The sequence below is a fragment of the Scomber scombrus genome, chromosome 8, assembly GCF_963691925.1.
Source record: "Scomber scombrus chromosome 8, fScoSco1.1, whole genome shotgun sequence".
Taxonomy (NCBI): Eukaryota; Metazoa; Chordata; class Actinopteri; order Scombriformes; family Scombridae; genus Scomber; species Scomber scombrus.
Window position 1 is genome coordinate 19,628,296 of NC_084977.1, and position 26,470 is coordinate 19,654,765.

General features: G+C 38.9%; 2 protein-coding genes and 3 non-coding genes across 6 annotated transcripts; 1 reads left to right on the top strand and 4 right to left on the bottom strand.

Annotated features, from left to right (window-relative positions):
- Positions 1 to 8,715: 8,715 nt before the first annotated feature.
- On the top strand, positions 8,716 to 11,504 carry b3gnt7 (UDP-GlcNAc:betaGal beta-1,3-N-acetylglucosaminyltransferase 7). Its single transcript, XM_062424567.1, is given in 3 exon segments — positions 8,716 to 8,905; positions 10,246 to 11,028; positions 11,030 to 11,504. Coding segments are annotated over 3 exon segments (1,260 nt in total). The 5' UTR covers positions 8,716 to 8,903.
- Positions 11,505 to 17,168: 5,664 nt separating this feature from the next.
- On the bottom strand, positions 17,169 to 25,814 carry ncl (nucleolin). 2 transcript variants are annotated; one of them, XM_062424073.1, is made up of 16 exons: positions 25,664 to 25,814; positions 24,474 to 24,572; positions 24,263 to 24,365; positions 22,977 to 23,078; positions 22,459 to 22,674; positions 22,099 to 22,239; positions 21,710 to 21,790; positions 21,406 to 21,529; positions 21,032 to 21,168; positions 20,550 to 20,676; positions 20,205 to 20,341; positions 19,803 to 19,932; positions 19,187 to 19,329; positions 18,830 to 18,956; positions 18,235 to 18,521; positions 17,169 to 17,936 (listed from the first exon to the last, which is right to left on the bottom strand). In XM_062424073.1, exons 1-16 carry the CDS (start codon positions 25,679 to 25,681, stop codon positions 17,872 to 17,874), a joined length of 2,037 nt encoding a protein of 678 aa, XP_062280057.1. In that variant the 5' UTR covers positions 25,682 to 25,814; the 3' UTR covers positions 17,169 to 17,871. The 2 variants fall into 2 exon arrangements, with proteins under 2 accessions (XP_062280057.1, XP_062280056.1); XM_062424072.1 differs by having other exon boundaries at positions 19,803 to 19,935.
- On the bottom strand, positions 19,555 to 19,688 carry LOC133985388 (small nucleolar RNA SNORA75). Its single transcript, XR_009925466.1, has one exon. It is a non-coding gene; the product is annotated as a small nucleolar RNA SNORA75 (small nucleolar RNA).
- On the bottom strand, positions 20,823 to 20,961 carry LOC133985390 (small nucleolar RNA SNORA57). The gene has a single exon (XR_009925468.1). It is a non-coding gene; the product is annotated as a small nucleolar RNA SNORA57 (small nucleolar RNA).
- Positions 22,785 to 22,923, bottom strand: LOC133985375 (small nucleolar RNA SNORA57). Its single transcript, XR_009925453.1, has one exon. It is a non-coding gene; the product is annotated as a small nucleolar RNA SNORA57 (small nucleolar RNA).
- Positions 25,815 to 26,470: the final 656 nt, after the last annotated feature.

A 26,470-nucleotide genomic window follows, 5' to 3' on the forward strand; every position in this document is an offset into this window, starting at 1 on the left:
TTTACCTTTTAAGTAAAAATTCTGAATTTGACTTCTGAGTCACCCTGTGAGAGTCACCCACCCTGGCCACCTCATCTGACAGCTGCATCTTTGCAAAAGTCAGTCATTATTAAGTCCTCTTGAGGCATTTACATTTTTTTTTTCTTTTTCATGTGGCTACCCGATAATCAGAGTCTATTTACTCCTGCCATATTATTTAACTGAATAGCTGCTTTGACAAGCAAGTGGCTACTCACAAGTTTAATTTGCCATTTGACAGGGATCCTTAGCAGGTGGACTGAATGAATCTGATGAATTCAGAGTTTTGGAAAGTGTAATTTTCATAGAATCATTTTCAGCACACAGTTGCAAATGCAGTTTAAGAGCCGAGCCAAGCAGAACACTGTGATTTTATTTTTATTTTTTTTACAGTTTATAAGAATCATTTTTAAGCACTAAGTTGACGTGCTGGCAGCAAATTTTTCTCGCCACGTTCAGTGTGTATTATAAAGATCATAACTAATGGAAATCTTAAAATGGAAATGATGGAATGAGAAAAGTGTATATTTCAAAATGGAAATCAGCAGAAATCCAGGATGTATGCTGGTGCCCCACGCTCTTTAGTATCGCTAATGCACGTGCATATTCGCGTTACACTCATGACAAATCAAAAAAATTTTCATAAAAAAAGGCTTACACCATAATTTACTATACGTCCCATACATGCCTCAATCTACCACACATCAAACATTCTCTCAGTAATAACTACCGCTTAAGATCCTTTGACAATTGCACTCACGTGATCAGTCAACTTCCCCCTGATATATAAAAACTACAGGAATTATACAGCTAGTTTTGGCTGAGCAATTCCTGCTAACTTTCACATTTGGTCTCCCAAGGGATGACGTGTTTAGCTATTAACATTGTGGAGGCTGCCAGTAGGCAGCAGCACAATGCGAGGAAACAGGCCACACATGACAGACTGACGCACTAGCAGCCAGGTGGCCGTGTAACCCTGAGCTGGAGCCTCACTGGTACTGTCCAGCTGTGACGGTGACAGGGAGGAAGCTGCTGCTTTCTATCAAAACAAAAGTGTGGATAAAGAGTACGGGATGGGGCTTACAGATATGGAAAAATATTGGTTACTTTGGCTTTTATCGCACTACAGGGATTCAGACTTATTCCGTGACTCTCCATGTGCTGAAAGACATATTTCACATCTAAGGCTTATCAGACTTGCCATTTAAGTTTAAAAAACGTTGAATCAAGAAAAATGTCAGATGCTGGATTATCACTCAAGCAATGCAGACAGCTGCCCAGAAGCCCCAGAACTCCGAGCCATGAAAGTCCAGGTTTAATCTGTTCATTTTTCTAATTTAGTTAACAAATTGCCATCATTAGGGCCTCATAAACGGGTTCACAATTTTCAAGTCTGTTTTCGAACAATCATCAGGTGACCAAATTAATATTGAAATTGGTCTTTCTTACCAAAATCATTCTCCTTGTTTATACTGGTCATCAGAAGATCACCTGAAATTGCACTTACAATGGCAGTGATGGTACAAAATCCACAAGCATCCTCATTTGCAAAAAGTTTTTGAAGGTTTATCTGAAGCTAATATCAAGCTTCAATTCTATATTTTTAACTTTGCGGTCTTTTTAGTGGCAAAGTCTTTCAATTCATTACTATACTGCCACCCCAGCTCAACAGGGAAACACTGTTCTAAACTGTAAAAAAAAAAAAAAGACATTAAACAGTAAATATGTGAGATGATATGATGATATGATATGACTAACGCAGCAAATGACTATGAAGACAGAGTTTGGCTTTTGTCCCCCATCACTTACATTGAAAGCACATTTCAAGGGGATCTTTTAATAGTCAGTATGAACAGGAGGAATGATTACAGTGAGGAGAACTTGGGTGTTCATATGGGCACCTGACTGTTGTTTTAAGACATTTTTCTTTTCTTTTTTTTAAATTTCCACTGCCACAGCTGTCACTTACACCTTGTCACTTGTCAGTTTACTCGCCAGTTTTGTGCTTGAGATCTGAGGAAGCAACACAACGCGGCACAAGACCGCTCCCACAGAGCAGGCTTCACACACCATCAGACAAGTTATAAACAAATTTCCAGTTTAGCGTTTTACATGTGGAATATAAAAATGTGGATTTGCATGTGTATTCAATCATTAAGTACAGTGTCACAAAGTTCTACCAGGAAACAACTTTTAACATTTGAAACAGCCAGTTTGTGTTACAAAAGTAGTTGATGATTAATACCATTGTTATATTTGTCTGTGGAATATAAATCTACAGCCAGCAGCTGGTTAGCTTAGCTTATCACAAAGACTGGAAACAGGGAAACAGCTAGTTTAGGGGCAAGTTATTCTGGAGTGTTATCAGCATCACTGGCATCCCTCTCAGATGTGTTTATCAGAAGACACCCATGTGCTGTACTGATAAAAGGTGACGCCAACCAAGCAGAGACAGGGTTTCAGTGTCTCCCAAACCTCCTGTTTCCTCCTGACCAGTCCTTTTGAACCGATAGTTTGAAGTGACCCCCACAATTGCCCGCTTGTTGCAAACACTTGAAGCTGTGTGTCTTTTCTTTTCATGCCATGTTTGGTCGTTTTGATAAGTGCACCAAACTAAAAAGGAGGGGAAAAAACATTATTTAACTTTCATATTGACAGAATATGTTATTGGCAGAACTTTGGATATGTTCAAAAACACAATAATGTTAAAGATCAACAAGGGCACTCAAACAAAATAAAGCCTGAAGCTTATTTGTAATTCACCTTTTACATTTTTGACCTTCTCAGGAATGTCCTCACAAAACTATCCATTAACCTTTAACTTGAATGCAAGTACACTTTCTCTGTGTGTACACAAGTGCAAGTCCCAGCTGCTGCTTAACATGTTTTGTGTTACACAGTGTCACTCTTAGACTCTAGATTCTTGAACAGGAGGGAGATAAAAGATGAATCACTGTCACACATGATAGCTTCATTAAGTTAACAATGAGCCAGCCTAGGTGCCTTCCTCTGGGTCTCTATGCACCATGGGTGCCTTATCTGTTGATGACAGCAACTTTTCTGGATTTGAGCTTGCCAGTTGATTCTTGACATTAACACAAATGGTTCACTCAAGTCAAGGTCCATCTATATGCATGTTCTGGAGGTTTCAACCTTATCACTTGGTCTTCATCAGCAGATGTAATTGGATGGATGTCCAAGTTTTCCATTACTCTGAGCACCCAAAGGTTGGGCTTGATAGTTTATTCTTGACCTTTGAAAGCGCAATTGACAAAACAATCTCAAGTGAACGTCCACTATTTCTTTGTTTCTGCCTCAGAAAAAGCATGCAAATTCACCTTGAATTGAGATAGTGAGTCAATTTCTCAAATTGTTTCAATGGTGCAATATGCTGATCATACAATGAACACAGCAGGTTTCCAAAAATAGCATTATGTAAATTATTAACATCATTCTTGTGACTTGTCACTCTCTCCCTGAGGCACTTAAGCCAAAATCAGTAATGTATTTAAAAACAAAACATCAATGCATGTCAGCACTATCAAGACCTTACCAGAAATTTTAAAAAGTCATCAGAGCATGAAGAAAATAGATTTTTGAGCAGTCATGAGTATTTTAGGCTATGCTTTGTAGCTGGTGACCTTATTAGAGTGTTAACTAGACCAATGGGCCTCTGGGTGGTCAGAGAGGGGATAGATGTTTACCTATAGCCATAACTGACAAGGCATTCATAACATACTCTGATCACATCTCCTTTGTTCCATGGACCTTTTCAGACATGAACATCCTCAATTGAAGGCTGAGTGGAAAAGAGGGAGGGAAAGGTGACAAGTAAAAAGAGGAGGGAGAGAAAGATCCCCTCAAGCCACTTTTTCTTCCTCAGCAGTACATTCTTTCACGGTGACTGAGGAGCTTGCAGCCGGGGCCCCTCACTTATCCAAAAGAGGAGGGACACATGAATTTTCTGAGGCTTGTGTATTTTAGATGGTTGACAAGAGTCGGACAGACCAAAAGTAATCCTCTTCCAAGTCCCCCAGGTGTGCTAAACCCAACAAAGGATTAGCACAGACTTCCTTTGAGCCAAAAGTAGAAGCATGGTTTTCCATTTCTTATTAACAGTCTATTTTCCTTACCAACCAGCCCCCTGTCCCCAGCTTACCTCGACTTCCTCATTTTTTCATAAACAACAACAGTAGAAAAAAAGAAACTTTTCAGTGGTGGTGAGAGGGACTTGTTTGAAGGTGGGTCAAATTGAGTCATTTCACCTGCTGAGGATAAAGATTTCAATTTTCAGTTTCCTTGCAGGTGCTCATTTAGCCTAACCCTCATTGGTTTTGACCTTTGGACTAATGTTCTATTCATGGAAACAATATCACTCTTTCTGACACACTCTATCAGTCTTACCTGTTAGCGCATATTTTCAACTCGCTCAAGGATGGAGGAAAGTACTATGAACATTTCAGTGTGAGGGATAAAACATTAACAAAGAGACAAATATAAAAATTGTGTTTAAGTCAACCTTTTTTTTCTTATTTCAGCTGGATCAGGACACTTAATGATATCTAAAGTAATGCTGTTTTAATTTGTCCATTTATGTGGATACACAAGTGCCTCTACCTACTTATATGTGGGGATAAGGACTATCATTTTATTGTATTTCCTACTGGTCCACAGATGTCATTTAAAGTCAAAGATTACACAATACGTAAGTAAGTTGAAATAGTATTAATACATGTTTTTTAACCTGTTGGAGGCAGCATAACAAGCTGTAAATACAACACTAACACTACCTTATACATTTGTTTAAAGTATGTGGCTACGATTTTTATACTTTTGAAAACAAAGAATACTTATAAGTATTATATGTTTAGTCCAAAGCCTGATATATCTTATTCTGGTGTGCCATAGACCTCTATTGTTGCTCAAAAAGTATTGAAAACACAACTGAAAATGTTATTGCAGTTATTAGTCTTTGGAGTCATTTCTAAACCAGCTACCATGCCCAAACTCTTTGTGGCAAAGGAACATGTCACCCAGTGCAACAGTGTGGCTCACTGATGTGTTTTTAATAGTTTTTGAATAACAGTGGAGATCTACAACATTGAGGAATATGATATATCAAGCTTTGGGTGTGTGTACACACACACACACACACACACACACACACACACACACACACACACACACACACACACACACACAATACTTGTAAGTAGGATCAATTAATTACTGGATTACCTATGCAGGTAAGATTTATTGATCATACAAAAAATGTAGAAAATTGCCAGCCTTATCCTTTATGCAAAACATCTTAGTGGTTTTCTTTCATCCTAGTCGTGTTTCTGGCCACTTGATGAATTTAAGTCAATAAGCCAATTCAATATTCATTCTCCTTTTAGCCGTTTTGATCTTTACCAACTCTTAAGGGGAAATATCTGTCTCTTTAGAAAAAGCTTCACTATGTTCGTCAGCTATTTGGTAACTTTTTTTGTGTGCCATTTGGTGCTGAGCAGAAGCAGAGAGTGGGTACATCAAAGCTTTTTCACTGAAAACAGCTGCCTGCTGCAGCTGGGAATAAGATTGATGAGAGCAGTGAGGATGAACCAAACCATTGACGTTGTGAGCTGTAAAACTAAAACAATGAGCTGAGAGACGGTAAAAATGCTCCATAAACGTAAGTTAACTGTAGAATAGAGTGATAATTACCTGTGGGTTTGTTAGATCATTACACATTACACACAGTCACTGAATGTATTGGTAATATAAACATAGAAATTAGTGCAGCTTTAATGTAGCTGTTTTAATTGAAAACATTGCCGATATATAAACTTTTCAGGAAGCTCAAGAATCATTTTGCAACTTGTAGAATAATTGTTAGAAGTTAAACATTATCAAAGTGGAGAAAAAAAATGCAGGAACAAGGTCATATCCTGACACCAACAACATGAAACAATGAGTCAGTGTGTTCACAGAGCTCAGTTTTCCTTATTGGCTTATGACTCTATTACACATCAGTGACAATTGTTGCTTTTAGAGCTAGGGGAAAGATGGGGGGCTGTAGTGTCCATCACCAGTTCACTCTTCTTCAGAAGTTGCAGAATCTGAATTTACAGAGAGGAAAAAAAAAACTTTAACGGGAAAAAACAGCGCCGGCAGGCAACAGGATGCATATGGCCCTGAGAAGGATGGCTGGTTGGATCCAGGAAATGGAGAGAGAAGGAAAGGAAGGAGGGATTTTGGATCACAGCTGTGTTCGGATTGAAAAATTCTTGTTTTGAAGCACAGAGTGACATTTTGTTGTTCTTTCCCCAGACCATAAAAAGGCCACAACAAGGGTTAAGTGCGGTTGTGGTGGTGACAGCTGTGCAATCAGCATTTCAGCCACTACCAGCCCTTATTTTGTTTTCATGTTGGAGAGACCTTCAGAGTGAAAATCAAATACAGTATGTGATGTCTTGGATTGTTTCTCAAAAGAGAAACCAAAATCCTGAGTTTCTGTTAATTTCCACTAACTGTAGGCAAGATGTGTGAGTCATGTTGTAGGTAAGCATCCATTAGAAGTGATAACCTTCCTTTGAACAGTGGGCCTATAAAAGTGACACTGATATGTCACTTTTATAGAATGTCAAATATATGAAATCCATTGACAATGTTTGTGAAAGGCCAGCAAGCTGATAAAAACCACTGGCGTTTGTTCTGTGACAGCCCATTAACACCAGGACCTCCTTGCTGACGTCAATAACATACAGAACAAGACAGAATAAAATCACTAAGAGTTTCGCAAATCATTATGGCACAGTTGATTATTTAGGCTGCTCCCTCAAGATCAATACCATAAGCAAACAGTTTTTATAAACCAAAGAAATTCACTGTTCTGCTCCCTCAAGTTTCCATTGTCACTTCATGCTAGCCCTTTTGATTTATGGTGGTTTGGTCACTTTATAATTTTAGCTTTAAGCTGCATTGCAGAAAACCAATAAAATGAGCTTACAATTGCAAAGTCATCAGATATCACCAGCTTGTTAAGTTGTTATAGGGAATGTGTTAGCAAACACTTATTTAAACATCAAAGAGAAACAGAGCAGCAGTGGCATTCAATTGTAGTCACGTTTCTCTCCATCTGGTGGATGTAAGGCCAACAAAAGTATTTGACAGCATTTCAAACCTAACCTACAATTATTATGTATGAATAGTCACATAGAGTTTTATGGGGTGACAGCAGTGTATTGTTCTTAGGCAAATGAAGTTCCCCTTTAAAATATAAGTTCCTTCTTATGTAATCATTTTAGTGGGAAATTAATCATTGACTCTCATAAGTGAATATGTGTGAAGCAGCAAGATAAGCTGTTCAAAGTGGTGGAAAGCAATGATACATGTACTCAAGTAAAGTATATTATATTCCACTAATTGATAGATGACATACAGCTGTAGTTACCAGTTACATACATACACTTTACATACATAAATACGATCATCTTAAAAAATATGATAAATTATTACAGACTAAAGTAGCTCTGATTAACTCCACCTCAATATGCTACCAAAGTAAAATGCTGCTTATGCATAATGTCACCAATCCAATAATACAGCATACTGTATAATGAAATGACAAGACGGGTCATTTTACACAATAGTTACTTTGTACTTATGATACGTTCAGAACATTCTGCTGATGCTAAGAATACAGTAACTTTACTTGTAATAAAGATTTTATAGCGTGGTATTGCCACTTTTACTTAAGTTGGTAAATGATCTGAATATTTTTAAGACATAAAAAATGAGGACACCAGAATTACTATTTATTACAGGAAAATGATGACAGAGGCAGGAAAATGGATCCACAAGCTCTGGAACTTCAAGATAAGTTTGGATTATAAATCAAAATACAAATGACAGGGCTGTAGCAACTATTGAGGACACATTGTCCTCAGCATTGTTTAAGGACTTTTCAGCTTTTAAAACCTGATATGGCGTTTGCCATTTCACAAGTATGATATTTCTATTATCTGAATTCTGAAATTTGAAATTTGACTGTTTTGGGCTTAAAGCTTAAATTGATGTAAATAGATTTTTTATTTCTTGCCATTTATACACAACCCTTCTTGGAAGAATAGGTCTGTGAATCTATTCACACAATGATGTAGTAAAATTAGCAGAAAATTCATTTAAACAGTTAAAGTAATATAGAAAATACTGAAAAACTGTACTTTACAGGCTTTTCTATGGTTCTTCAGTTGTCAGAGCTGTTAAAGGAAGGTGAAACTCAACTTCACAGCCTAGATGATATGCTGAACATGACTGCATCATCAGTGTCCGTTTTTCTTTATGGCATCCAGGACCCACGTCACAATAAAACAATAGGCTACTTGTTTGATTTTTTTTTTTTTTTTTTTTTTTTTTTACCATAGGTGAGGTAGATGTAACAAAAGAAATCAAATAGGATGTTTTTTTTGTCTTAGAGGTTATTGTCAATTATAATTGGTCATGCTTGTCCGTGTGTACACGGCGGGTGGACACTTGCCTCCATGTTCATTCATCATCGGCGTCCTGTGCGTGCTTGTGTGTGTGTGTCTGTGTGTGTTTGTGTGTTTGTGTGTGTGTGCGCGCGCGCGTCTACGTAACGGGGGGCCGAGCCTTTAAAACGGACCTCGGTGAGGGAGTGAGGGCAGTCATCAGCCGCGCTCATCACACGGCACACATGCACAAGCTCTCTGCTCCTTTACTACAACTCCGTTTTTTATCAGGTGGAAAGGATTATCTTATCATTTTGCCCCAAAGCGATATAAACTTACTATCATTCGACTTTTTCTGGGCTAAACAAGCAGCATTTTATTGGTTTATTGTCTCAAAGAAGCCGTCACAGATCGGATAAAGCATAAGAGAAAATGTAAGTGCCATTTTTAAAAAACACATCTTTTAATAGTTGGCTAGATTAACATTTTTGACGCCTGTTATCTGGACACAGTTACTATCCTTCCAGTTTTAAAACTGTGTTAAGTAATTCATCAAGATTTTAACTTTAGTACCTTTTTGAGATACAAAATTGCAATTAATTTAATGAACAATTGTCACCCAATTTAAAGAACACACTTAAGGGAAAAACAAGAACAACGAAAATGACACGAAATACAGATTTTCAGCCCAATTTTCAAGGATATTGTGGATCTATATAATGGTATATAAGGGGGTTAAAATATGGAAATAATTCCACAGTTTGGCCTAGTTATAAACTTTCTTGATAATTCAAGTGTCCCAATCGACTCTGCCTTCGTTTCAACATGTGGCTCCAGGAAGCTCTCAAGGGAATTTTCATTGGTAACAAGTGTAAATGGCTCTGACTGAAAGCCTGGATTTCGTTAAAATTACTTTTTTTCCTCAACTGCATGGACCTGGTTTTAGAAACGGTAATATGATTCACACTGTTTTCGTTCATTAAGGGAAAACTATCCTTTAAAGATAGAAAGCAAGGGGGCCCACATGGGAGTGTCCCTGGGGTTGTGTGAGTGAAACGAGCCCTGGCATGACTTGATGGAAACGTGAGAATTTGACGTGCACTGCTTACTTCTCTCTCCAAGTACATTCCACATGTTCTTCCAGAGATGACACTGGTTTAACTCATTTATTTTAGTGCACAGCTGTAAAGGAAATGCAAAACATAGGCTACAAATGAAACAGTTACATTTTATATTCAGTGTCATTTGTTTTATAAGAGACATATTTTTTGTGTCTATGCAAAAATGAATTGCAGAGATAGCTCATTGCAATCTTATTAAAATGATATTCTCCCAATAGGCTGTTCTTTGCTCGGCTGGCAACACATAAAACAGCAAACATTAATCTTTAGGTATAGTAAACATGGTTTAACCTCAACCTCAAGTTTTGTGCATTTTCATCTTTCTTTATTTCTTATTTTAGACTTAATGTATGTCCACGGTATCATTGAATAACTCATTTCAGTCATTTGGTATTCTACCCCTAGACCTATAAGAGTGAAATATGAGAAAACTATAAGAAAACTGTTAAAAGAATATGCCCACATTCTTAAATAAAAAACAATTAGTGACCTTTAGGGTTTCTTAATATACCTTAATGTATGTGAACTCAATCATAATAGTGTATCGACATTTATATAATTCAATATTTAGCTTTCCCTCTTTCAAAAGGTGTATGACTTTCATAATTTTGCCATATCTGTGACCGGCAACTGTGATCTTTGTCTTCAACCAGGATGAACAACAGAGATCGCTGGAGGGTGTACAAGAGGGTGAGTGTCATGTTTTTCCTGGCAGTGGTGGCTCTGACTGTTGTGCAGAGAGGGAGTATCAATATGGGGGCTCCGTTTGAACTCGAGAGGCAGGCTCGTATGGATGCTTCTGAGGAAATGGAGTCTGGAGCTGCCCTGCAACAGAGGACAGATTCCTACATGGGGATAAAAGGCTTCTGGAAGGCTAGCAAACGCCATCCACTGCCTCGAGCTCCTTTGAGGGCCACTACACGGAAGCCAATCGTCACTGAGGACAACAGCCCCAGAACCTGGGATGTAACCAGCTCCAACTGCAGTGCCAACCTCAATCTCTCTAGCCAGGATTGGTTCAGGAACCTGGAGGACAATTTCAAGCAGTTCATGCTTTATCGACACTGCCGTTACTTCCCCATGCTCCTCAACCACCCAGAGAAGTGCTCAGGTGAGATTTATTTACTCATGGTAATTAAATCGGTGGCCACCCAGCATGACCGCAGAGAGGTCATTCGAAAAACCTGGGGCAAGGAGAAAGTGGTGGATGGCAAGAGGATAAAGACCCTCTTCCTTCTTGGTAAACCTTCCAACGAAGCAGAGAGAGCAAACCATCAGAAGCTTGTGGAGTATGAGGACTACATCTACAGGGATATCATTCAGTGGGACTTCTTGGATAGCTTCTTCAACCTCACGCTCAAGGAGACCCACTTCCTCAAGTGGTTCCACACTTACTGCCCAAGTGTGCGCTATGTCTTCAAGGGGGATGATGATGTATGTCAGTGTAGAGAACATCTTTGAGTTCTTAGAAAGCAGCAACAGTGCAAAGAACCTGTTTGTGGGGGATGTCATGTTCAAGGCTAAGCCCATTCGTAAAAAGGAAAACAAATACTACATCCCCCAGGCTTTGTATAATAAGACACACTACCCTCCATATGCGGGTGGAGGGGGTTTTCTGATGGATGGCCCCCTGGCGAGGAGGCTTCACTGGGTTGCAGACACCCTGGAGCTCTACCCTATTGATGATGTCTTCTTGGGCATGTGTCTGGAGGGGCTTCAGGTCATTCCAGTAAAACACAATGCCTTTAAGACGTTTGGCCTAGTGAAAAATAAGAACAGTAAGCTAAACAGAGAACCTTGTTTCTTTAAGAGCATGATTGTTGTGCACAAGCTGCTCCCTTCGGACCTCAAGCATATGTGGAATCTGGTCAACAGTGACCTGGTCTGCTCTCAAAAAGTGGAGATCCTATAGCTTGATGAGAGCACCAGGTAAGGACAGCAGTGACAAGCTGAGCTGAACCTCGGTGGATGCTTGTATAATGCAAAGTCAAAGGCAAGTGTAAACAGCCCTGTTAACTCTCCTTTCTGTGGAGAGGGACCAGGAAGGTATTTGCATTTGTTGTTTCTGTGCAGTAATGCAATATTTGGAGGAGGTTTCTCAAAAGTCAAGTAAATTATACAGAGTTTTATAAGTTGAATTTAGAATTGTGTATTTTTATTGGCATTTTGAAGGACTCTCACTGTTGTCACACAGATTCAAAAACAATAACCAAAGTTACTTGCTCTACAGTTGCAGGCATCTTGCGTACCATAACACCACCCCCCCCCAAAAAAAGGTTAACGTTTATTATTCTGTTTCTTTATCAGTCAGGAACCCAAGAGCCTTTTGGCATTGAGCTGACACCGAATCACAAATTGTAACACACCCATTAATGTGAATATACTTCAAAAATTTAGGCAATGAGGACAAGTTGTACACAAATGATGAATTTGTTTTTATTTGCTGTTGCATAATGTGTATTTGGATTGTTCAAAGTGGAATAATGCTTGATTTAGTTGTATCTAAATTAATAAAAGGGTTAGTATTATTGGGCCTCCTTGAGGCCTGAGTCTGAAAGCCATCGCACATACCGCACAGTTGATAATTATTTTGGTTTTGTACAAAGTGCTCACGCTACCATCACTTGGACCAGCATAGCATGCTGCAGTGGATTCAAATGGTTTCCAGCAAGAAAAAGAATCTCTCTACCTCAGTGATTCGGTCCGAAACTCACAATGTCACCAGAAGTCACTTTTCTTACAAGAAACCATTGTCTGCATATACGTACATGTTCCTAAAGTAAGATTTGAATCACTTTTTGTATCGTAGAGGTCTTTGCACTCATTTTTTGGAATGTGACTGACTTGATCTGGACATCTACTACTCCTATACTACTGGAAACTTAAAAAAAAATAAAATAAAAAAAGTATAAACTTGTTACATGTATGCTGTCAATGGATTTGAATGTGCTGATATACTTGACATGAATTTGGCAGGTTTACAATGACACTATGAACTAAAACTATTGCTGGTACGAGTGTATGACATGTTAATTTAAAAACCCTGTGACAAAATGGGGGGAAATGTGGGGTTCTTGTATTTAATTTAAAGCATCAGATGAGCATATTAATGGAATGTTCAATGATTATTAAGCAGAACATTGTGGGTGTAGTGGGTTATGATTATGTCAAGGTGATGTAAATATATAGTATGTTAACATTAAATGTACATAAAATGTCATTTGTAAATAAACTTCTAAAATCAGCCTTGGTCAAAACACTTGTCTTTTAAAATCTGTCCTAGATTGGTTGTTTTTGTGTACAGACTTATCAGCATCCAACATCAGTGTGAAAATCCATAACAGGTCACCCAACAATAGTGTCCAGTGTTGACATGTGGGTATCGGTTACGCAACTAAACACTAAAGAATACATAAATCCTCAAACAACCATGCAGGTAACAACGGTGTACTCCAAAGAACATATAGGCATTGATTTTATCAATGTTCAGAAACTTAACCCAAGTGTATGTTCTGTGTTCTCCAGAGCATGGTCTGCCTATGATAAGATATTAATGAACTGCCACTTGTGTAAATCACAGTTTGAATAGAAACGACAGCAGCATTTATAACGTTTCAGTATATTCATAAGAGCCAAAAGAAATTCGACACAACTTTCTCTGAAAATCTTTTGTCACTTGTTATGGGAAATATATTTTTTAAACCCAAGATTTTGTATTAATTTCCAGAAAGCAACTGCACATGCTTCTGTCTGGTGTGACATTTCACATTGTTTATGTTAAGCTTCTCCTGTTAAATAGTGTGTCTTTTCACTGAGTAAAACCGCTGAGACTGATATTGCCAGACAACAGTGAAGATATTGTTCAGAGCTTTAAGTTGGCCCAAAAAGACAGAGGGCATGACAAAAAAAGGAATACCTTCCTGTTGTTCTTTACAATTGCTGTCAGGACAAAGACAAGAAGGCCACACAGAAACTGAATATCCTCTATATTGTGTTTCACAAGAGGTACACTCGGCCACACTGAAGCATAGCTTATGAAAGATAACATCCATATAGTTGAACCACCACAAAATTAACATTTCACAACTGTAAATGACTGAACACAAACATGACTTAGTGTCATAGCTGCCACTCTGTCAGTTATTTTACAAATAATGTACTTGAAACAGTTCCTGTATAAGTTCATTAGGATGAACTAAGTTTTATGGTAGGAAGTCATTGTTTTAATAATCAAGAGCGTGATTCTGTGCCACTTCTTCGAAGGTCTGGCTGACAAACCTGGAAGTAGAAAGCAATAGAAACCCCACAGATCATTAAAGGAAAGGTTCACAATCTTTCAAGTCTGTCTGGAAACAACAGTCAGGTGCCCATATGGACACTGAATTTTAAGTGAAGGGCCAACATGTTCCAAAAGTCTATCTGGAGATTATACAAGGCTTCAGCAGTCTGTGTTAGTCATATCAAGTGGATCCCTCTCACCTTTACAGTATTTGTAGCATAAAATTCCCTCCCTTTGTGTTTCCTTAGGCAGTGTTTCCCTGTTGAGCTGCAGTGGAAGTATAGTAACAAAAAGAGGGATTTTGGCCCTCATCATTTCCATTGTAAGTGCATCATGAAGAGATCTTCTAATGACCAGTATGAACAGGAGGAATGACTATGACAAGAAAAAACGGTTTCAATATTAATTTGGGCACCAGACTATTGTTATAAGAAAGCATTGTAAACATGTTCTTCAAAGTAGTTTCACTTGTTCTGAAATTTTCTCAGCCAAAATGTAAGTTTGGACGCAAGCTTTGTGGCAGGTAGAACAGACTTATCAACCACAAGCCAAAATTTACTCATCTAGTCATCTAGTCTAAATTTCTCACTCCAGTGATGATATTTCACTCAATGTGGGTACACAACCAGCTTTTCAACCTGGAGCTTTGTATTTGTTAACACTAATTGGAGGAAGCTTTTGATGTCAGCATAGTCATTGGGGTTGGCTAGAGGGGACTTCAAGCTTTCACACTATCCCTCTATTTTAGTTTTTTTTTTCCAAAGGCCTCTGGAACACCATCATTGGCATAGCTGAAGATGGGAATGTTCTTTCTTGGGCTAAAATTAAAAAGAGCATTCCTCATCTTACAGACAGCCAACTAGCCTTTCTATCAGCATCACAGAATAACTCACACAGCTAAAACAGAACAGTATATTTATTACAATTTGTATATGTCTTCTCTAGATTAGATTACTGTCTTTTAGATGAGCAAATGTGTCTTGCCTCAACTAGTTAATGTATTTATTTAGAATGGACTATGCAAATCTCTGAATGTCTGACTTTTATAATAAAATAAATGAAAACAGCTGACTGGAAGATGAAGTAAGCATGCAGAAACACATGTATGGTGCCTCTGCAATATTTAAAAGAAAACCTGATCTGTGGAAGTGAATTATCACCATAAACACTTCTGGATGTGAAAGAAAAATATTGACATTTCCTGCTGCAGTTAAAGGAATCATTTGACATTTTGGGGAATACACTTAATTCATTTTCCTGGGAAGATTAATATGAATACTAATTGTACACTAAATATGAAGTTACAAGCAGCATCAACGATAGTTTAACATAAAGACAATAAAAAGGGGGAACAGTCTCTGTCCACTAACAAAACTCACCTACCAGTGTATGCAATGCAACATCATAGTACATCTGTGCTATAGGACACCATGTACTTGACAAAGATCCATTGTGAAGAGGACTCTCTGAGCAGTATACTCCCAATTAAAGAGGGACCTATTTAGACCAGTCACTGTGCAAATGAGATAAAGTATCAGTCTCTGTCCTCTCTGCTCTTAACAATGCCCTATTGACTCAGTGTCAAGCTGCACTTAATGCTTTCATGCATTGTTACACATTTATTAGTCAAAACTAGAAGATAAAATCTCGCCCTCAGAATCATAATTCTCTCCCATAGCTTCCTATATTAGTGAAAAATATAACTTTCACTATAGCTGCACTGAAAAAAAGCACCCAAAGGTGAACTGAAATAAAAGATATACAAGAAAGCACACTGATCATTTGAGACAGCTGACATAACGCCACAGTGAAAAGCTAGCATGACCTCTGTCACTGTTCAAGGCAGGGGGCAACAAATCTCTAAATGGAGGTATTCAGTGGTCCCATCATCAGTGCCTCCCGCCCAGGCACCTTCAGGAACAAAGATCCCTGTTCAGCAACCAGAGCCACGGGAGCCACGGATGACAGCGCACCACTGTCCCCTGTCTGGTAGTGTCACTGACAAGACAGACCTACCGAGCAGCTCAGGGTCACTGTTAATCAAGTGGCACTGAGTCCTCACTGCCACTTCTTGCCAGTGAGAAATCTGAAATAACTTTGTTTTTGAAGTGTCACATAGCACTGTATACCGTATATATATTTACAGTCAATTTGATCATACTATTTTTATTAACATGATTTGCCTGTCAATAATGCTGTTTATGTTGGCTAACCTTTATCAACTTGTTGTACTTGTTGCAGCTGTTAGTCTGTGCATCTTTTTGTACAATCGTTTCTTTTTTTATTCTTGGTATGCATCAACATACTTGGCGAAACTTGCCTTTCAACCCTCTTTCGCACCTGTACTGTGTCAGAACAAGGACTCGCTACTTTCATAGCCTTCTCTCAGCTTCTCAGTTTCAGCAAAGTCTTGGAGGTGTCGCTGAAGTACTAGGAGCAAATCCTGGACACTTCATTGGTATTGGTTTGTTCAAAAGCATTACACTGACCAGTTTGTTGATAGAGTATGAGAAAAGCTGAGGAGCTATTTAAAGAAATGGCAAAATTGGTCATGGGTTTTGTTTCTTAAGGTTATGAATTCCCATTATATGTTTGCAGGTGGTTTAACTCACTTTTGCACTTTCAGCCAAACACTGACAAGTGAATTAAATTGTTCTTCACTGATACTCATGTCATCAATCCTCCATCCTACACAGAATAACTTGCAGGACACCTGCTGCCAAGGCCCCCATGTTAATCGTTATGCCTGCCAAAATCAACATTAAAGTCACTGACTGCTGGCTAGAGATGTAGTTACAATCTCAGGCTTTGTTGTAGACTGAAACCTGGTGGAAAAACCTTTACTTACATCCATAAACTAGGAAATATCTTGTTTGCTCTAATGGTGATGCAGCTCTATAACTTCAGGTTATGTTTTCAGTTATCAATGTCCATTCTTGAACAATTATCTGCATAGGTTTTGGGGCTTTTATATTGTATTTTGACTAGAATATATACATATCCTTCAAATTGGCCCATTCAACCAGTTTGGATTATCTATAATAGGAAACCTACCGTTAGTCACAAAGTTGTTAATTTGACCAAAATCTGATTGAAATCTTGATTTTTCAAGAATTTGATATAAATTTCACAAGAGGAAAAATGTATTTCAGGCTACTGGCTTTGGATTTGATGCACTAAGATTTTGCTAGTCTATTAATGACCAACAATGCTACATTAAAGAATATTTCAAGCCTGTGATCCCTGCTGATAACAATTTGCTGGTTCAGCACAACTAGAATGAAATGAGGACAGACATTTAAAAATCACCACCTACAAGGTTTTATTCAATCACATGAAAATCTTCAGATTCTCAGATGGGAAAAATTAGTCAATGCACTACAAATATTTTTTATGTTACATAGATTCATTGCATCCTCTGAAAGAGACACTGACTGTGCCCCACCAAACAAACGGAATAGCTCTGCCATATCAAACACCCAACATCTTCTCTCAGCACTGACTCATATCTATCAAAATATGCTTTGCACATTACAGTAAAACTTGGCACCTAAAGCAAACTAAATGACAAAGAATAAAAACAAAAACATATGGATACAGGTGTATTTTTTTTTTTTTTACAAAAAGGTAAAATGAAAATCATACAAACTGTTTAAATTTACACAAAGTTTCTGACAAAGACGAGCGAGTTTTTCACAGCAAACTTGTTTGCCAGACCCTTTCCATTTTACTCCTTCGGAAAAGCAAGTAAGATAATGAGGGGTGAGAGGTGCAGGTTTGCATTCAGGACATTCAGTACTCACATGTAGCACTTGAGCTGAGGAGGTCAACAGTGCCATTCTGACACAAAAGGGTGGGGAAGGGTTTTAGGAGTCTAAATAAAGGGCTAAAATGCCCATTAACAGTTAAATATATATATCAATGACGCTTTCTGGAATGTCCAAAAGCTCTGAAAATCCGTGAAACCAGAGTCCATTCAAAAAGTAAAATAGACTAAGATTTAGTCATCAAACTTGATTTTCTTCCCCTGGGGTTTGACTCCAAATCCACCGCCACCTCTTCCACCTAAAATGAGAACAAAATCATGTTAGTTTACACAGCTCAACTCTCCTAAACTCCACTTTGATGCAGAAAGATAAGAGGCAAAAAGCATGATCGAGTCAAAGCACAAAATGCAACTCATGAATATAGAATAGTTGACATTTGCTCCATAACATCTGACATATTGATAGTTTACATTAGGCCATTTTGATAAAAAATTTAAAGAAAATCATTGCTTAAAGCCAATGATTAATATTAACATTCACTGTTACTTTTATGTAAATTTCCCTTTAAAAAGGCGAACAAATTTAAAATCCGTTACCTCCAAAGCCACCACGTCCACCTCCACGAGGGCCTCCTCTTCCACGTCCGCCGCCAAAACCACCACCACGGCCGCCGCCAAAACCACCACGGCCTCCTCTTCCACCTCTGCCACCGAAACCGCCACGTCCACCGAAACCTCCACCACCCCGGCCTCCACGGAAGCCGCCTTCACCCTTGGGCTTGGCGTAGTCTAGGGTCACCTTGCTGCCATCTATCTCACCGTCGTCCATTGCTTCCTTGGCTGCTTTGCAGTCATCTTCATTGTCAAAGTCTACAAAGCCAAAGCTGGGGAGCAAGAAGAACAGGTGTCATTTCTACATAGTTCTCTACATTGAAAGTCCAAACTGATTTCAGTTACTGAAACTATGAATGCCTTCTAACAGTGCAAAAATTTTGACATTACGATGTGATATATATATTTTACATGATTGTTTCACATCAGACATGGGCAACTCCCACGAAGGTAGGTGCCTGTTTAACTGTGACTATGCTCTACTTCTCATGCGTATCCGTGCACTGTCACTGCTGGACAGAGTGGTGATCACAAGAAGAGTCAGCAACCAGAAGGAATATTTACAAATCTTCAAACTTACCCTTTTGATGACCCTGTGTCTCTGTCTGTGACTATTCTGGCTGCTACAGCACCCTCAAAAGAGTCCTTAAGGGTGTGATCTGTTGTGTCCTCTGAGAGACCCTTGACAAAGAGGGTTTTTGTTGGACCTGGTGGCCAAGAGAAGAGGTTAGTAAAATTAACTTTTTTGGCTTATTTAGATTATCTGAACAAATAAATGCATCAATCTTAAACCAGATCAGGACTTGACTATTCCAGAATATCACAGAATTTTCAGGTAGTCAAGATATCACATCTGGCTAGGTTGACAAGCTGAGTACAACCTGCTCATGTCAATTAGGAATTATATCTCAAATAATTGTTCAGTTTCAAGACATACCTGAGTTTCCTCTGCCCCCGTCTCTTCCACCGCTGTTCTGGCTGAACTCCAGTCGGATTGACCTGCCATCAATTTCTGTGTTGTTCAGGTTGTCAAGGGCTTCCTTGGCATCATCTGTGCTTTCAAACTCTACAAAAGCAAAACTGTGGAAAAAGGAAAAAAAAAAACACTAAGGAAGCTGAAGGAGCACATTTGATAACTTTGTCCACTCAACTCTGAATAGTGGAACTGCAGGTTCTAAAAATCCCACTGGTTTACCAAACCAGGTGTTCCAATATGTCTTTTTTCTACAAATACATGCCAACGCAATATCATTCATTGATTACGTTATGATTTTCAAGTAAAGCATGATTTTTCCACACATTTCAATTTGTTTCACAGCAGACATCGGCAATACCCATGTGCAAGTAGGGTGAGCCTGTTCTGTCTGTGCATTGGCTCTGCTTCTCGTGCGAATCCATGCATAATCATGGGTAAGATTAAGAGGAGCTCATGAGAAGGTGCAGCAGTTTAGGTTTAATGACCGAGTATTTAGAACAAGTAGTGAGAAATCTAACACAGGAAATTCTTGTTAGATGTTAAAGTAGAGAATGCTATACCAGTTAATGCCTCTTACCCTTTAACTCTGCCATCTTTCTGTGGAATACGAATGGAGACCGCCTTTTCGAATGCGGACTGCAAGGCTTCCTCTGTAGCACTGAAGGACAGATTGTTCACCACCAGTGTTTTACTGGCTGCTGCTGCTCCTGCTAAAAGGAAGTGAAATAAAGAAGACTGGTGAGACCAAGGAGCATTTTCTTTAGTCTCAGACCATTACTGATCTGGTCCAGGAAAAATCTTCAAGATAAGTAATGCTTGCATCATGTGAATCTACACTTATTCACTCTATAAATGCAATAAATTATTCAGTAGCCCCATGGCTGTAAATAGATGTCCAGTTTTTATAACAAACTTAATTTTTTTTAAAAGTATTGGTACCAAGTAATGCAGAGATATTCAGATACATGAAGGACTTTACCTCCTACTCTGGCCCCTTTCTGGCTCTTATCTCCCACAAAGTCGACCATGATGGACCTCCCCTGTACATCAGCACCCTGTGCCTCCTCCAACATCTTCTCTGCTTCTGCCTCAGATTTGAATTCAATGTAGGCAATGCTGTTGAAAAGGGGAAGGGAAGTTAAGTGTAAGGATATTTGGTTTAAATTAATAAACATCAGGTTTGACAAAATAAACTAGAAACTTGTATTCTTCAAAACGATGATTGTTGATAAATTAATGAAAACCCATTTACTACAACTACAAAGATGAACAACTGTTCTTGTGTTGCTTGTATATTCACTATAAAATACTAGCTTGTTCTTACCCTCTGTTTGAACCATTCTGGCCTGGAGGTAACCTTACATCAACAGCATCTTCAAAGACTTCCTTTAGGTCGTCAACCGTTGCAGAGAAGGGGAGGTTCTTTACAAACAGTGTGCGTGCGTCCCTCTCTGTAGGACAAATGTCAGTGTCAGAACAGGCATTTGATCCAACTTCTTTCTAGTAATCTGAGCATTTTTGGACTGCCACAGTTGGTGGTCTACAGAGGCAACAGCTGTATTTATAACTTGTCTTCACCAAAAGACATTATGCGTAATGATGTCACAGCGATTGAGGATAGAACCGGCAGACAATAAAAACACACCGGTACCGAAGACATAGCACTGCATTTACTTTTCCTCCGTACATTTCACACATGGGTACTACACAACCACATGAATGCCAAGAAATGGAGGGTGGTAATAATCAGAACTATTTATAACTTTACAAGATGAACATAGGAACCTTGATGAAAACATCTTTCACCTTTCTTGCCCTCCTGGGAGCTGTCCTTGCTTCGGGCCCTGTCCAACTTCAACTCCTGACCCATGACCTTCTTGCCATTTAGCTCCAGTGCCTTCTGCATGTCCTCCTCAGATGCAAAGTCCACATAGCCAAATTTCCTGTTGAGGCAAGTTAATTCCACATTGAATATGGTTTTTTAAGTCACTCATTTTAAATATATGTCAAGTTGTAGCACTGGCAGAAGATCAATACTCATTATCTTAAATCTGAGTTTAGGCATTTGAAATAGATATCAGAAGGGGGTGGGGGGGCCTTCCTTATACTTTCCCATGACATTACCCTCCATCCCATTTTCCAGAAAACACACACCTCTACATTACAAACCCATTACTTACTTGGATCCACCTAACCGGACCTCGACGACCTCAAGGCTGTTCTTGGAGAAGAATTTTCTCAGGGATGATTTGATTTCATCGAAGTCCTTGTTGGAGTTCAAGTTTCCAATAAATAGACAGAACCCTGACGGACAAAAGAGTACGTTTACTTTTCAGTTCCATTTTGTGTAAGATTGTACAAAAAAATTATGGCAGACAGGTTCAGAATAATAAAGGTGACATCACACATCAGTATTAAGTCCCTTGTTGATCATCATAATAAAATATGTTGATATTAGATTGATGTGTCTGCATTTATCCTTACCGTCACCCTCTGACTTTGCCTTCTTGGCAGGTGGGGTTTCTTTTTTGCTCTCTGCCTTTCTCTTTCCAGGGGTCACTGGGGCTGTGGAGAAAAGACACGTACACTTTAATTCATAGCCAGGACCTCAACCAAGACAGGAAGAAAATCTCAAAGAAGCAGATTGTACGGTGGCACTAAAGGCTTCAAAATCACAACTGCTAACAAAATGAAAATGCTGCACTTAATTATTTTTACAGTTATTTTTGGGGCTTTCTGATAGGCAATTAATTTGCCAAGATATGGACATTTTCTTCAATTGGCAAAATTAAAGTGCGTAAAAATGTAAAACACATTTCTGTAAAAAAAAAAAAAAAAAAAACCATGTGAATTTTCCCTTCAGCAAAACTCACCATCTTCCTCATCGTCATCATCATCATCTTCATCATCATCATCGTCATCCTCCTCAGACTCTTCCTTGGCCTTGACCATGCCTGCTTTCTTTGCTTTAGCAGTTGCTGGAGCAGGAGCGGTGTCCATTTCCTCTTCAGAGTCTGAAAGCCACAAACATTGAAAGTTAAGCCAGAGTCATGATCAGATTCAAACCACTAAAACCTGCAATTAACCTGCATCAGATCCATTTAAAAAGTGACATCATACGTAATCAGTATTAAGTCCCTTGTTGATCATCATAGTTCGGTTTGTGGTTTCCCAGTCAGCAACTCTACACTGATTATCACCAAGAAGTGCCTCAAAAATAAAAATGTTCTCACCATCTTCATCATCATCGTCGTCAGATGATTCCTCTTTAGCTGGCTTGGCCTTGGCAGCTTGTTTGGCAGCTGGAGTAGCCTTCTTGGGAGGTGCGGCCTCTTCTTCAGAATCGTCATCCTCGTCAGAGGACTCTTTTGCAGGTTGGGCCTTCACTGGGGGCTTAGCAGCTGGTTTAGCTGCTTTCTTGGGTGGTGGGGCCTCTTCTTCAGACTCATCTAAAGACAATATCCACATGAAAATCATGAATATCAACAACTACATGTATGGCAATTAAGATTTGTTAAAATCTGAAGAAAAAAACTTCACCAAAAGACATTATGCGTAATGATGTCACAGCGATTGAGGATAGAACCGGCAGACGATAAAAACACACCGGTACCGAAGACATAGCACTGCATTTACTTTTCCTCCGTACATTTCACACATGGGTACTACACAACCACATGAATGCCAAGAAATGGAGGGTGGTAATAATCACAGAAGACACTTTCCCTTCTCTTAACACTGGAGGACCTACCATCATCTTCATCAGACTCTTCAGCCTTGGCAGGTGTGGTTTTAGCAGGTGCTTTTGCTGGGGTCTTCTTTGGTGGTGGGGCCTCCTCTTCAGATTCCTCCTCTGTACATTGACAGAAGATATTATATTCCACTCAAACTCAAGAGTTAAAAAAAAAAAAAAAGATTCATTTGGGTCAACCTAAACATGTCCACGAGTTATTCAACCTGGTTTTGCAAATCTTTGTTGAATGTGGGCCTGGGGTTGCTCAGCATCAATATGGGAGGGATAATATTGCATCTCTACATCAACTTATTAAAAATTTATGGGACTTCCATTTCACGGTGTGCAAAAGAAATCCATGCAGAATTTCAAATGTAATCTCTACAAAGCACTATTTTTGACAGTGCATATTATTCATTAATTATGATTATTTATTTCAAGTGTATGATTAGATGATAATTCACATCACACAACAGGGACATTTAAAGCACCAATATTAAAGTCATTGTGCAAAGTTTAACATTGCACTGGGACAATTTTATAATAAGGTAACACCAATTCATGTGTGTCTTAAATGTCTGGTGAAATGCCAGTTCTTGAAACTGAGAATTGTTTTCTGTGTCAGAATTTGACTTTTCAATGCAGTGCTGTCTTTCAACTGACTCAAAAGTCAGAAGGCGGAACTTCCCATCAACACGTGATGGTACTGAGGTTAAATTTCACAATATGAAATTCACATGAGGGTTACATGTCAAAATCCCCACTAGGGGTGTAACGCTTCATGTATTCTTCCTGAAACGTTTTTTTGCATATGACTTCCCTTGGTTCAGTATGGTCCCTGACCCAAACAATTACTGTTGTTTAATAAGTAGTCTAATAATCCATGTACTCCAATATGTGGAACAATTCCACCCAGAACATTACCACTCAAACGTAGCATGATCATGTATTGTTGCTACTGTTATCTCCATATTTAAAAGCTATTTCATCTCTCCAGTACCCCTCACCACTATGACTGTTGGCCTTTGAGTGAATCTGATAGAACAACTATACGCATGTTTGATTTCCAACGTGGTTGGACAAAATGCCATAAGAACCACTACTGAGCGACCATAAATCAGCTGCCAGCAGGTGTCCTGGCTCCTTGCAGGAAACAGGTTTTGTTTTCTGTTTCCACTGCAGCACAATTAACGGTTTCAGTAACAGTTGTGGCCAATGAACCATTGTTGGATGTTTATATTTATCCAAGTAAGGAATCTAAGTTGTGTCTTCCCCCCTGCCCCCTCTTTAATTAAATTACTTACCAGAATCATCATCATCTTCACTTTCAGCTTTTTTGGCAGTGCCATTTTTAACTGGGGCTGCTTTAGCTGGTGTCACCTTCTTCACCACTTTGGGTGGAGGAGTCTGCAAATTGAAAGAGATAATGTTAACAGTCTGCTTTTAAAAATAACTGAACATGTCCAAACTACCTATTTAAACCCTAAAACAGTTACAAATCCAAATATACTATACCTCTTCCTCCTCATCACTGCTGTCTTCTTCACTTGATTCCTCCACTTCTTTTGGGGGCGGAGGGGCCTTTTTCTTCTGTGTTGCTTGTTTAGCTGCTGCCTACAAAAGGAGGAATACAACAAAAATTAAAAACAGAAAATTACAAATAAATTAACTCAGGTCAACTACAGAATAAAGTCATCCCATATGGCAGAAGCAGGATGCTCTAGAGGCACCTCATCGTGTTTGTTGGTATGGGGTAGGGGGTGGGGGTCTGCTTAACACCATGTGGCACTGCAAAGTTCAAACAAGACTCTCCCCACCTCCCAAAATATATTGATTAAATCATTTAACCAAATATATCACGTGGGTTATAACATAAGCCACGTTTTGTGATCGCTGTGTGGTCGACGTGCTTTTTTCTTGGGTTTTCACCTCGTGTGTCACTCACAGAGGCGGCGCAAAACCCACGTGGAGCTCAGAAGGCAGGAGGTCTGCAGTTAGCATGGTGGCTAATATTACGGTTTGTAGCCATGCCTTAAAACGCATGTTGGACGGCTACCAATTAGACGGTTGCGAGAAAAAGGTGCAATTCAAAACCCACGACACCATTTCTAAATGGATCACAATAAATCTTGATTTTTAATGCCAACAGCTTGGGAGGGGAAAACACACTAGCACATTTGCTCATTTGGACTGTACACCAACGTGCTAATGCTAATCAATTAGCCAACTTAGCAATTCAAAACATGAATTGAAATTAAAATAGTTTAATAATTTATGTTGGCATTACTTGATATGCTCGTGTCAAATCAAATAGAAATGAATTAATCTTCCCTGTGTGCTTATTACACCGAGGATGCGCATGAATGCCATTTTGAGCAGCTAGCAGGACAGAGTTAGCAGGCCAAGCTACAAGGTACAAACATGGCTGATCTCGACTTAACGCTAGAAAACGTTCACTTTTTAGGTGCAATTCAGCCAGGCCTCTTCGACCAAGCACATCGAGACAGAGTGTCTAATTAATTAATACGAACCATCCGTTGTGGGACACGAACAGACATTTACCCTCGGTGTCATTTACCTTTTTCTTCCAAAACGCAGCAACTTCTCCGTAAAGGCCTCATGCGTAAACACACCTTCGTGTAACGTTAACTTACATACAAAACATACACACTTTAAAAAATAAAATAGACGTAATTTGTTCTTACCTTTGCTAACTTCACCATGGTGCTGTCGTGTGTGTCAGTGAAACACAAGGAACTGGACGTTTAGGTATAAGTAAGTAAATTGCTAATGCATGCACGTGGCTCAGCCTGCTCGGTGGAGTACTGGGCAGGAAGGAAAGACAGAGAAGATGAAGACGCGCTCCTTACTCTCTTGCCTTGCGCGTTCACGCTGGCCCTCCCACATGACCGTGTCCTCCTATCAAAATTGAGGACATTTGCATCGTGCATGCGCCTCGCCTACACACACAGCAGACTCACAGGAGACTGATTATTCTGCTAACAAACATTTATTTAACTCTGCGAATAAATACACAAAACAAACAACCACATGGTCATATAATAATTGTCAAAACTGCTGTGAAATATGTATGTATACATATTGCAGCCGAAAATTATATATTCTATAAAATTATAAAAAATTATATAATTATATATATATACATATTTAGTAATGATATAACTCTAAAGAAATGATTTAAGACAGAAAATGAAAAGTAAAAGTCAGAAAGTTTACTTGCATTCGTTATGTGGTCAATAAACACAAAGGGTCTTTAAGTCACATGCAGCTGTTTACCACGTGGTTCAACCCTGTCTCATCAAAATTTTGTTACCACACAACTAAAGTATACAAATTACGTTTCAAAAGAAAAGTAATTGTAATATCAAAAGAAACGTAATTGTAATGCCATGGATTGCGTTTGTTGGTAACGTTTTCTAAATGGCCTATTTTTCATTCAACGTATTTTTGCTTTCCTACAATACACTCAGCAACACGTGGAGCTATTATTA